General features: G+C 38.1%; 1 protein-coding gene across 2 annotated transcripts in view; it reads right to left on the bottom strand.

The window, feature by feature from the left end:
• The window catches only part of LOC145980346 (terminal nucleotidyltransferase 4B-like), an 80,397-nt gene extending 77,275 nt beyond the window's left edge, over positions 1 to 3,122 (bottom strand). Inside the window, exon 1 of one of the 2 annotated variants that reach the window (XM_083113402.1) lies at positions 1,995 to 3,122. In XM_083113402.1, coding sequence (XP_082969528.1) covers positions 1,995 to 2,359 — 365 coding nt within the window. In that variant the 5' untranslated portion in view covers positions 2,360 to 3,122. The remainder of the gene's footprint in view (positions 1 to 1,994) is intronic. The other variant, XM_083113401.1, reaches the window with a different exon arrangement.
• Positions 3,123 to 12,689: the final 9,567 nt, after the last annotated feature.

Below are 12,689 nucleotides of genomic sequence, written 5' to 3'. Positions count from 1 at the left end.
CATATTGGCATCTCCACTAGTGATGAAATGTACACCAATTTCATTTGCAAAGTAACACAAAATGCCTGTTCTGTGTATATAATTTTGGAAAATATTACCAAATTAGATCAGAAACATGCAAAATACGACAACAATGGCTGTGTATTTGCATTGCCAATTTGTGGTGGAAGACACCAATGTCAAGTAGCATTTCCATTTCCTTCCCCACTACTCCAATATCTATCACTGTCAAATCTACAATGCAATATCAGTTATGCTCTGCTCTTGGTGTACTCAAACATGGTGGTCAGCAAGATAAGATGGAAGTGGAATCAGGACAGAATGGGTGTCTTAAAACAGATTTCTTGGATAATTAAATCCATCCAAACTATCTGAATGCAGTTGAAGATTCTTATCAATTTTTGTAGTCCAAAAACTATTTTCACTGTCGATTTAGCATTTAACCCCAAAAAAACACCAGACACCACATTGCCTACTGCTTCAAAACCATAAAATATTAATAACAATAGTCAATAAAGTTACTAACTACATTGATTATTTTACATTAAACTGTATTATGAAATAACGTAAATCAAATGTGAAAGACTGAAAACTTATGATAAAACAAACTACTCTTAGAGGTGTTAGGAGGTTTAACAGTGATAGCAATTTTTGATGTTTTTGTAGTTACGTTAGGAGTGCTAAGTTTGGCGTGGCATTATAATTTGCATGTGTTTTTTTCACTATTTGACTGTGCATACAACTGTTATTTATGAATAAAAAATGCCAATGTATTCTGAGATGAGAGGTTCTTTACTTATGTGGGCTATACCTTGTGCACCGAATCACACCTTACATTACATAAAACATTGACATCTAGCAATAAATAAGGGGGGTACAATCAGTTAAGGGATCCATTACTGGTGCAAATCCATAGTGACAATGCAACTTCATCAAGAGCTGATCTCTACATCATACAGAAATTATGAATACTGAATGAAAGAAGAATGGGGCTGCAGGAGAATACAATAAAATTAACCAGTAGAACTTTTGGTTCTGGGAGATGTTAAAAGGGACGGACAGCTTTGAAACTGTTCATTTCAGAGAAATTCCTAATCAAACCAGGGCTCCCAATAGGGCAGTGTGATGAAGCACCTTCATTGGAACCTTTCAATATTTACAGCAAGCTAAAAAAAATTGGCAAACACCTGAGTTTGACCTTTTAACCAAGTAATGCATCAGAATACCTACGATGTCAAATATTCACTTACATATTTTTTATCAGGCATTTTTAGAGTAATTAGTACATTCTGCCTCTACCAGACACTTTGCTACTGCTCCATGAAGACTACAAATAACTGAATAGCAATAATTTTATAATTTGCTAAATACACATTCTTCACCAGGTGATCTTTTGAAAAGCTAATGTATTTTGTATGTGTAAGATTATTAATGTAGCATTGTATTGTAATGTATTGACATATCCTGTATTACCATGTACTATTATTTGTACACACAAATAAACTAAACTAGTTACACAAAATGAGCATATTGCACACATGAAACTGGCTACAAAAGTGACTATTCATAATGGACTAGTAGTCATTCATCCGAACCTTTAAACACCAAAGTAGATCTATATATATTGAGATTTTTTTTTTTCTTCTGCCAAGGTTACGATAGTTTCAACTAAGATCACAACTTGTTACGCCCAGTCAATAACTTGACATGAAAATTCGTTGTGACACTTGTTTACATGAACAAAAATTTCTCGGAAACAGTTGATTACATGAGTATAATATCACAACATAATACTAAAAACATAATTACATATATTCACACGCGTACATCGCAACCTATTGATCACACTTCGATGCATTGGTTATCAACTTGCCGGCAATAATTCAAGTTTGTTTTATCTTTCCTTAATAAAGACAAGCACTGTGTTAACATATGTTATAAATTGTGAAGAAATTAAATTTTCAAATAAAAGAGTGAAGAAGTCTGTGACTTACCCTATAACTCCTCGACTGTACGTCTTTGTCGGTATCCTCCACGGGCAACCGCCATGACTCCCTATTAGCATGGCATGATTTTGGTTCATGCCGTATGTGCTAGCACGGTTCTCTCGTTTCCTTTTGGTACGATTGTAGTAATTATTGGAATTTTGAGGTCTGTTGGATAAGCAACGCCTTTGGTCCTCTTGATCTGTTATCGTAATAGGAATGTACTCTTGTGCTTTGGATTCTATAGTTTGATTGGAATTGATTTGATTAAGATTCATGTTGTCCAGTCCCTGTTGGGCTTCCCAAATACGAGTCCACAGTTCTTTCGCTGGTCCTTCTTGCTCCGGCTGATACCAACCGATTGTCGGATCCATCAAAAGCACCGTGCAATTTTGCAGGTGCTTTGATCTCCAGCACGAATATTCAAATAAATAATTTTTCACTTAAACACTTAAATCTTAGTAAAACACGAGTATTGACTTGAGTCACAGCCTATAATAATTCACAAGACACAGTCGCAGGTACCATGATAGTACCACTAACAAACACCAGAGAGCGCTTGCGCAGCGTGGTTTGCAGAGTAGAAAACTCAAATTATTAAATTACATCACAAGATCGTTAGTTAATGTTCAGTGCCAAAATAAATATATAAAATAATATCTTTCCGTGGTATGTATCCTAACATATGTTACCAATTGCTTAAGAACTGTATAAATAACAAAAAATAGCAGTACTTCAATTGACTTTAACGGATACAACTAACGCATCTCATTTCTGGATTGTTCGCAAAGTTTATGGAAATATGGATCTCTTTAACAGTTACTCGATATTATATAAACTTTCAAGTGTATTATTTGGATAATAATGTAGCAACTACAGTAGCTGTCATTCAATATGTGAGGGAAACTGTACATTCCCGTAACACACGTGCTCCCGGTTAAAACAAAAAAATAGCAAGAACATAAAAACCTGATTTTTCTAATAACGAAACAATAAGCGTAGCTTTGACACACTTTTTAAATAAAAGGTGCGAAAAAAGCACAGTCAAAATTGTCGTACTGGCACTACAAACAATACTTCTTAAAACGATTGTCAATCCGGTATCCACTTCAGAAACATTGACCTTTTTAAACACTGACAGGTAGTTTTACAAGTGTCCGCTAGGTGGGCTACAGCACGGAGCTTGCTCTTCTGTGGCTATAGGAATTAAAACCCGTGGGACACTGAAAGAAAGTTCATGCTAATAAATTCCTAATTAAGAGAAAGTTTTCATTATGGCATGATTCTGAGTTTTAGCCATTATAAGAATCGCGAGAAAAAAAAAATTGTAAGGGAACCGCAAATATGCTCCTTTTCTTTGTTTATAATAATAATAATAATAATATATCTTTATTGAGCGGGCGAGGTTCAGCGTACGCTGTTCTCCCACCTAACCCTTGTCAGAATACAGTCTACAGTTACAAACGGTATATATATCCCATAAGAAAAAAGAAAGAAAAACAAAAATAATAATAATACAAACAATAGTAAATAAGTAAGAAAGATGAAAAAGCAAAAAAAAAAAATGCATGGATAATTTGAAATCAAATAAGAACTGTAAAGATACAATTAATGAGTATATGTATACACAAAAAGAAAAAATACATAAAACTAAATTCTAAATACAATTTTAAGTATATATATATATATAGGCACACACACATGCACACATAAATGCATATTTGTTAATGTTTGAAGGCTGCAAGAATAGAAATATTTGACATGAAGTAATATCAAATTCTTACATTGACATTAATACATTGTGGGATGTATTTTTATTCGTGTGTGCTTCTAGATTCAAACTGTTTACATAGTAGATAGTCCTTTGCTGTGGATTTAAGAGCATGCAGTGTTGATTGGTTAGTTATTGTTATGGGCAATTTATTCCAGGTTGAAACTGCATTTACCGAGAATGATGATTTGAAGGAGGCGGTACTGTGATGACATGTAAAAAGTTTGTTATGCCCTCGCGTGAAGTGTGAGTGTATTTGAGTGCCTACTTTAAGTTTTCTAAATAGATAATCTGGTTTACTTACTTTCAAAATTTTGTTTATGAAGGTGATATAGTGCAGATGCCTTCTTCTGTCCATTGTTAATATTATGTTTGTTAGGAAAACATGTAAATGAGTGCCAAAATCGAAAAATGGTGTTTGTATGCATCAAAATAAAAAACATGAGACCTATTTTATTTACTCCCTTATCTAGTCTACAATCATCACATCACCACAAACGAGTCACCTACCCAGGGACGGCGTTACAGATGGGGCTAGGTGGGCTGAAGTCACCCCAAAACTGACATCAGTCCCCCCCCAGATTTTTCGACCGAAAATAAAGAAAAACTAGAAGTTTTCTTGCTTATTTTTTTCGATTACAAAATTTCCATTTGGCCAATCATGAGTCGCCAAACGTGCTACTAAATTGACATGATACTCTGCTGCCTGCTTGATATGGTAGACAGTGGCGTAGCTAGCAGTGGCGCAGGAACGTTTTTCATTTGGAGGGGTACAAAATTCAGCCTCCCATATATATATATGTCCAATCAAGTGTCGCAATAATAATAATTAGGATAATTATATTTTATTAAATTAATATATTAATTAATTAAATATGTACATTAATTAATATTGTATTGTTATTATTACATGAATAGGTAAAAGATAGTAAAAGAATAGAAATATAACAGCAAGTATTCATTATCTATCTTACGTGTAGTTAAGATCGCCAAGATTTGCACAAAAACAACTGCCCTGGCAAGGAATTTAAGGTCAGATAGAAAAAGAATTGAATATTTATTGAATAACAAAAAAGGAGTTAGATCGAATTAACGAAAAGTAAAGTTCCTGATTAATATTTTATGGATATTATCATTAGTAGTGTGCATAAATCTTTGGAATCCTTCAAAGCCGTATGAGCCAAATTCCTTGCCTTCCAATAAGTTCAGCGGAGAAAACCATCGAGTATACAGGGTGCAGCAGAAATAACTCCCGGATTTCATTCGTGAATAACAAAGCAACGATAGATGTTATGCAAAATTTTATTTCACAGTTAGAAAGAACAAGGATTACCATTTTGTTTCCCATATGTACCGAGACAACTCCAGTTAATGTAACGTCTGAACGTGGTGTATGGATGTTACGCAACTTCCTGCAGCCGCAATTGAACGAACATGGCAAATTGGCTGTGTGGTTTCAACAGGATGGTGCCACAGCACGCGTATCGATGAACGTGCTACGTGAAATGTTTCCAGGGCGTCTGATCTCACTTTTAAGTCACCTTCCGTGGCCAACTCGTTCCCCCGAGCTCGCACCCTGCGACTTCTTTCTGTGGGAGTACCTGCAGGCTAAAGTTTACCAAGGAAGGCCGAGGACAGCCAATGATCTGAAAGATGGTATCAGACAGGAAAGAGCGGCAATACCGACCAGACATGACTAGGAGGGTAATGTAGAACTTCAGGGCGAGACTTCAGAAATACGTACACTGTGCAGATCGGCATTTGGACGATATCCTTTTAAAACAAAGTCAACTATGTCACCCAAAATGGTGACTTGTGGTAATTTTGTAAAAAATAATTGGAACATTTTGTTCTTTGCAAATGTGCAATTAAATGGTAAACCTTGTTCTTTCCAACTGTGCAATAAAGTTTTGCATAACATCTATCGTTGCTTTGTTATTCACAAATGAAATTCGGGAGATATTTCTGCCGCACCCTAACTTTTAATTGTTACGCTGTTCAAGCATGGTATTGGCATTGATGAAAATTGAGTATAACAAATGCTAAATAATTATATTTTGATAAATTACTTTTACTACTTGGTAAGTCTTTTGGGGGGAAGGGGTCCGGACCCCCTGGACCCCCACAAAAACGTCCTTCATACCTAGGTATAATGTGAAGCCATGAGTAATATTTTCTTTTAGAACAGCACACACGAATGTCCTGTTATTTAATGCAAAATATGCATAAATATTTTTCATTGTTTTTGTTAGAATTTAAGTTTTAAAAAAAACAACAGATTTTAAAATCAGATAACAATTCTGAAACTTATAAGGCTAAGCTCTGGACCTCATTCTGGGCTTATTTGGATTTCACGGAACAGAAAATCAGGAGTGAGGGGGATCTTGAGCCACCCCAACCAGGAATAATCATCTCCCACCCACTGGATGTAGAAACTACATTATATAGAGTTCCACTTCAGTTCCGTTCATTCTAATTTTAAAAGTCCCATAGCTATACGGACAAAAATATCTTTAAACAACTTATGGCAGATGTGTACCACATCCAATGCCTTTTAGAAGCCATGTATTTGGTATTTTCTCAGACATCTATAGGGTGTTATATTAAAAAAGAATAAAAATGTGTTCAGATGGTAACTCGTAAGAAGTCTAACTTTGAAATATTTGTGAAAAATTTGACAAATCATTTATTTGTAATATATAATAATTAGCTGTACCTAATGACGCTCTTCAAGTACTGAAAGTAATATCATTCGGTACATTTACAAAACCGAAATCCTTCAGCTCTCAGAAGTAGCAAGGAAAGCCATACGCTCAAAAGTTTATTCTTTCTTTTCAATTTTTGGTGGACAATGTGAAGAGCCGGCCAAGGTTTATTTTCGTATGTAGTGGTATTAAATGCAGATACATGCGTGTGTTTTAGGATGACATGTCAATTTCTCGTTTATGTGAAAAGGTAAACTTTAATGTAAGCAGAAGCATGTGCGCGTCACAGTTAAAGATTTTCGCATCTACGAAGAAAATCCAAAACACATTCCCACCTCGCCGTACTCCGTGGCGGAGGGGTTAGCATAGCGCGCTACGACGCCTGAGGTCCCAGGTTCGAATCCTGGCCTGCCCATGGGTGTTACTTTTGAGTGTCCATCAATTTCATCATATCATCATCACTCATCCTCATCTTCGCGATTAGCCAAAAGTGGCAGAAATGCGAAGTAAAATAAACCAAATCAATCAATCAAATATTCCCATCTTACTCCCAGAGACCTTGTAAATCCAATCCAAAATCTACCAATAGAACCTGCAGTGAGTCTCATTTATCTCGTGCATTCATCTCACTAATGTAATTTTCTTACAATTTGACTTTAGAGTTTAACATAAAATGGCGTTGTGTTTGTGTTGCATTCGATATCACAATTAGATTTTAAGCAATTTATGTCCAATTATAAGTATACCTAATACATAATTAAAAAATAGTCCCTCCTCTGATAAAATCGCAAATTTCACCCTGTTTAAATGTCTAGGAAAGATTTAATTTCACCTAGGAATGGTATCGCGATGCGATGAGTCGAGAATTGCAACAGCCTCATCTTGTATCCTGTGTGGTGAGGTCCTTCTCGTTCTTGTTTGTGCTTATTTTTCTTTCGGTTTCCACTCTGAAGTTATGAAAACTTATTCCAAATTTAACTCATTCTCAGATAGGCTAATCGGCACACTATTTTTTTAAAAATATATATCTTAATATATAAGCTTAAGTATAGTTTTCCCAACACCATCTTACAAATTTATGAAAAATATGGGTGAGGTACAGGAGTGCATTGTAACCCCCTCCCCTCCCCCCAGTTGGTCTGTCGTGTCTCGTCTCGTTCATGTAAGTGTTCCGTTTCGGAAAATTCCATTATAAATATTCAAAAGACAATGAGGTCAGTCATATACTCTTCTGATGAAGATTCGTATCTTATCTTCGAATCGACGCGACCACTGCTTTAGAAATGTGTACCCCCCTTACGAAAAGCAGCAATCGTCTGCAGCGTAATTGTCTGAGAGTCAATCTGATTCCATCGTTCCACACACATTTTAAACAATTTTCATCTCGTTAAAGAGGTTTCCAAGAACTTAGGTCCATGAACTAACTGGTAGCAAGCACAATGTAGTATAATAAGTTTACAATTAAATGTTTTGAATTTCTGTGGTAAGGACTATAATGCTTAAAATTTATAAACAATAATACATTTTTTATTGGGCGAATTGATAATAGGTAATTTTAACAGTAGCACCTTCCGTCTGCTGTCAAATTACCAAAGGGGGGTACAGGGGGTACAACTCGATTTACGGATTTAGGGGGGTACAGTACCCCCCTTCAAAAATTTGCGGGGGTACAATGTACCCCTGTACCCCCCCCCCCGTTCCTGCGCCACTGGTAGCTAGGGCTGGGCGATCGCCTGTGGCCTCGCGTCCGAAGGAGCCTCACGTCCCATGGGGTTCATACTAAAAATGTAATAAATAGAATTGGGAAAAAATGGAAAGGGGTAATTTTTGTGGACAATAAAATTACAACATTCAAATTTTATCTGGCTTTATATTCTAGCTAAACGTTATATACGTCAAATCAGGGGCGTGACATACAGGCAGGCGGGCCTCAAGCTTAAGGGGGTCCGAAGAAAATAAATATTATTGTCGTATTTCTCATGTGAAACATTTACGCAGAAATTCACTCCAACTTGCTTGCACATTTTTACCATGTATTCTTTTCTTGAATAAAAAAAGCTTTCTCTTATATTTTCTTCTTTCTCTTGATCTTGCACTCCCGATTTTGATATTTTAACAATAAAGAACCTACAACTGCTCGCGCACCTCGAACGCGCATGTGCGGTTGTCAATGGGGCATAGCTCCAGCCGCTCGTTTGGTTTGGTTTGACTTGGTGCTTTAAGTCCACTTTATGCACAGTAAGGCTAATCGGGACTGGACCTACAGTTTAAAGTGGGATCCTAACCACTTGTGCCTCCACCGGGTATCGAACCCGGGACCCCTCTCCAGCCGCTAGTGTTCTCAGTAGTAAAAAGGAAGTTATAACTCGCTAATAGTGTGTATGTTAGTGTTTCTTTCAGGATTAATAAACTGACAGATGACAACAATGTAATGTTCGTCTTTTTATTTCAGTACTGTATATTTTGGCGCATACTGTACTTGCGTTGTTTTCAACACAAGGAGGACATGGATAATATTAGCAGTTCTTCCTTCCTTCATACAGCTTCAGATTTCAGCTTCCGGAAGACAGAGAAATACATTTTCGGTGAATGAAATTATTAAATATCATTTTCGTCAGTAATTTATTTATCTTATTTAAATATGATGATTTGCTGACTTATCCCTGAAAATTTTGTATCGATTCACATTGAGATTTCAAATTTTAAGAACGGATGGGGGCCTCGGATTCTAATCTCGCCCAGGGCCTCGCGATATGTTGCTACGTCACTGATGGTAGGTGGATATATGCAGCCAGTGGCGCAGGAACGGGGGGATACAGGGGTACATTGTACCTCCGCAAATTGTTGACGAGGGGTACTGTACCCCCTAAATCCGTAAATCGAGTTGTACCCCCTGTAGCCCCCTTTTGTAATTTGACAGCAGACGGAAGGTGCTACTGTTAAAATTACCTATTATCAATTCACCCAATAAAAAATGTATTATTGTTTATACATTTTAAGCATTATAGTCCTTACCACAGAAATTCAAAACATTTAATTGTAAACTTATTATACTACATTCTGCTTGCTACTAGTTAGTTCATTGACCTAAGTTCTTGGAAACCTCTGGAGATGAAAATACACTGCTCTCCATAAATTAAGCAACAAATGGTGATCATCCAATAGAATCAAACACAAAGCCGGAGGGTGTACATATTTTATTTGTAACGAAAGAAACAAGTGTCCCACGCCTTACAGAACAGAAGAAACACAAAACAAGGTACACTCGTGGGCAAAAGAAATGAAATGTACGCATGGAGCATTACAGGTGGTAAACGTTGGAGACGGAAAGTGACCGTTGTGTGACACTAATAAGGGATATGATCACCGCGTGCAGCAATGCACGCCCCACAACGCCGCTGCATGCTGCCAATAAGGTTGTCCACCAACTCATTGGGTATGAGGGTCCATTGTTAGGAGAGAGACCGTTGAAGGTCTTGGAGTGTTTGTGGAAGGGGCACAAGGCCAGCGAGACGTCTCCCCAGAACATCCCACATGTGTTCAATGGGGTTAAGGTCCGGGGAACGGAATGGCCACACCATGCGTTGAATATGGTGTTCGTCCAAGAACCGATCGACTAGTCCTGCCCTATGGGGACGGGCATTATCATCCTGCAGAATGAAGCCTGGACCTCGTTCTCGTGCGAAGGGTTCCACATAACGTGCAAGGACCTCATCCCTATAGCGCTGACCTGTCATGGTGCCACGTGGGAGGATATAGAGGTCAGTACGTCCACCAATAGAAATGCCACCCCATACAAGCACACCTCCACCACCATATCTGTCCCTTTCAACAATATTGGAGAATGGTAACGAGTTCCTGCCTCTCTCCAGACCAATCGGCGTCGCAAATCCCTGTCCAGTGAGAAGCTGGACTCATCAGTGAAGAGAACGGACCACCACTGGTCCAGTGTCCAGTTCACATGTTCTCGTGCCCAACGTAAGAAGGCTGTCTTCTGACGCTGGGTGAGTGGTATACACAACACTGGTCTCCTGGCATACAACCCACCCTCGTGTAGCCATCTGCCTACTGTACTCGTTGACATAGGCCGTCCTGTGGCAGCAATAGCCGCTGCACGCACTTGGGTAGCTGTTGCGGACCTGTTACACCGACTTGTCAAACAGATATATCGGTCATCCCTGACCGATGTCACACGCGGTCGACCTCCACTGAAACTCCGCGATGCATTTTGAGTTCTCTGGAACTTGTTCCATAACCTGCTGACAACTGAACGATCGACATTGAGCCACCTGGCCACTTCGACCTGACGCTGCCCTGCTTCTAGTCTACTGATGGCACGCCACAGTAATTCATCAGCCAAATGATGCCTGGTTGCCATATTCGACCCTTTCCGCGCACTTGACTCACCTCTGCACTCTCCAGATAGAGACACACACCTCTTCCGTGCACGCGTGTCTTCGAACTCCAATACCTGTGTAACGTATTTCCGCATTTATTATTACGTAAATTACGTTACAAGTTTGTCGCTGGCGCTTGTCGCCTGATTGCTCCCAAGTTTGTGTATATGGACCACGTAGTTCGTTGAAATGATACGAGATGGCAGCACTAGGGCTATTTAGAGTAGGTATGACGTAACAGTGTCACCTGATGGACGATTTCCCAGTGGGTTACGGCAGCTCGTAAACTCACTCGACCTTCCATCACGCAACGAGTCAACATGTGCACTACGAGACTGGGAACATTGCGGAATGAACTGCCCCTGCAGACTTTGATTACAGGAGTACACGCAGTGAAGTGCTATGTTTCTTCAATACCCCCACGAAAACTGCGAAGGTTGCCTGCATCAACAGGAATGGTTTCTTCGCCTGCCCGAAGTAGACGATGCTTGGAGAAGAAAGCATGGAGGATGTGCTTGGTGAAGAAAGCACTTAGATGACACTTGGTGAAGATATCAAAGGAGAATTGGGAAGAGCTCCTCCGGATAGAAGCCAGGATAAATTACGATGGGAAGACGTAATTTGGGACTTCATTTCACGAAGGAAGCCATTTGACCATTTTTGCTGATACGTGGAAAATTGGAAGCCTCGTGCCTAGTACACGTCACATTTCTATACAGGTATGAGTAGTGAACTTTATAGTGCAACGTGTGTGTTTTTTGACAAGTACCCATTTTTGACCCCTTTGAAAATTGCGTCGAATGCCGAAATAGCACAAGTACGCGTAATTTGATTTTGCAGTCGTACTTTATAGTGTTGGATTACGTGACAGCAAAGAAGTAATCGGAACAATTTGATGGTTTGTAATTTGCCGATAATTTTTGCATTGTGTTACGTAAGGAGGTTACGAGTGACCACCGGATATTAGGATATGTACTTTATGATTAGAAACGGCACGTGTTAAATCCATGACATGCATCTCGTGCTTTTGATATGAATGCAAAAACACGTTATTGGTTGCAAAAAATGTAAATCTGGAAAAATCGGGACAGTCTTGTAGTGCGACTCCCAATATTTTACCTAGCTTACCAATTTGCTTCCCCTTTTTACGAGCAACTTATAAAATGATATTATCATTGTAACTGTAAATTGAAGGCATGCAACGGTTGATTACGTAATTTGAAAATTACGCGAGTTTGTTAAAATCGTAATCGACACGATAAGTATAATTGATATAGTATAATATTGAAGTAGTTTTGCTGGTCAAAACGAGAGAAGTAACTTTCGATTGTGCATTGTAGTCAAAGTGAAGGATTAGTTACACTCCAGCTTAATTGAGGTGTTAGTGATGGTATGAACGAGTCTGTTGAATAAAACCAAAGAAATGTTCTTTAGATACATTGGTATCTCATACTTTCTGTGATATTTATACATATATGTAAGATACCATAAACCAAATAAATTGTTGACGTATAAATTTACGAATATTTAAATTTTGAATTGTTGAGTGGGATATACACATATACAGTGCGATTTGTTGAATTGCCGACTTGCGTAGCTTCGCAAATTCATAATTGTTTGCGTAATCGTTTGATACAATTGTAGACAAGTATCCGCACAATAAAAGATATGTTATCAAAAATAAATGCAACTATGAATATTTATTGATATTTGCCAAAAACTTGAAATTGATTATAACATTCAAAAAAGTGTCTAGTATTTCTGCAGGTAGTATGTATTTAGTGATGGTAGAGGGGAGCAGATTGTAAGAATGGATTTGTTATTGTGTGAC

Source organism: Lepisma saccharinum, chromosome 27 (assembly GCF_977018435.1).
Source record: "Lepisma saccharinum chromosome 27, izLepSacc3.1, whole genome shotgun sequence".
In the NCBI taxonomy this organism is placed as follows: Eukaryota; Metazoa; Arthropoda; class Insecta; order Zygentoma; family Lepismatidae; genus Lepisma; species Lepisma saccharinum.
This window is presented reverse-complemented; position numbering and strand designations above follow the sequence as displayed.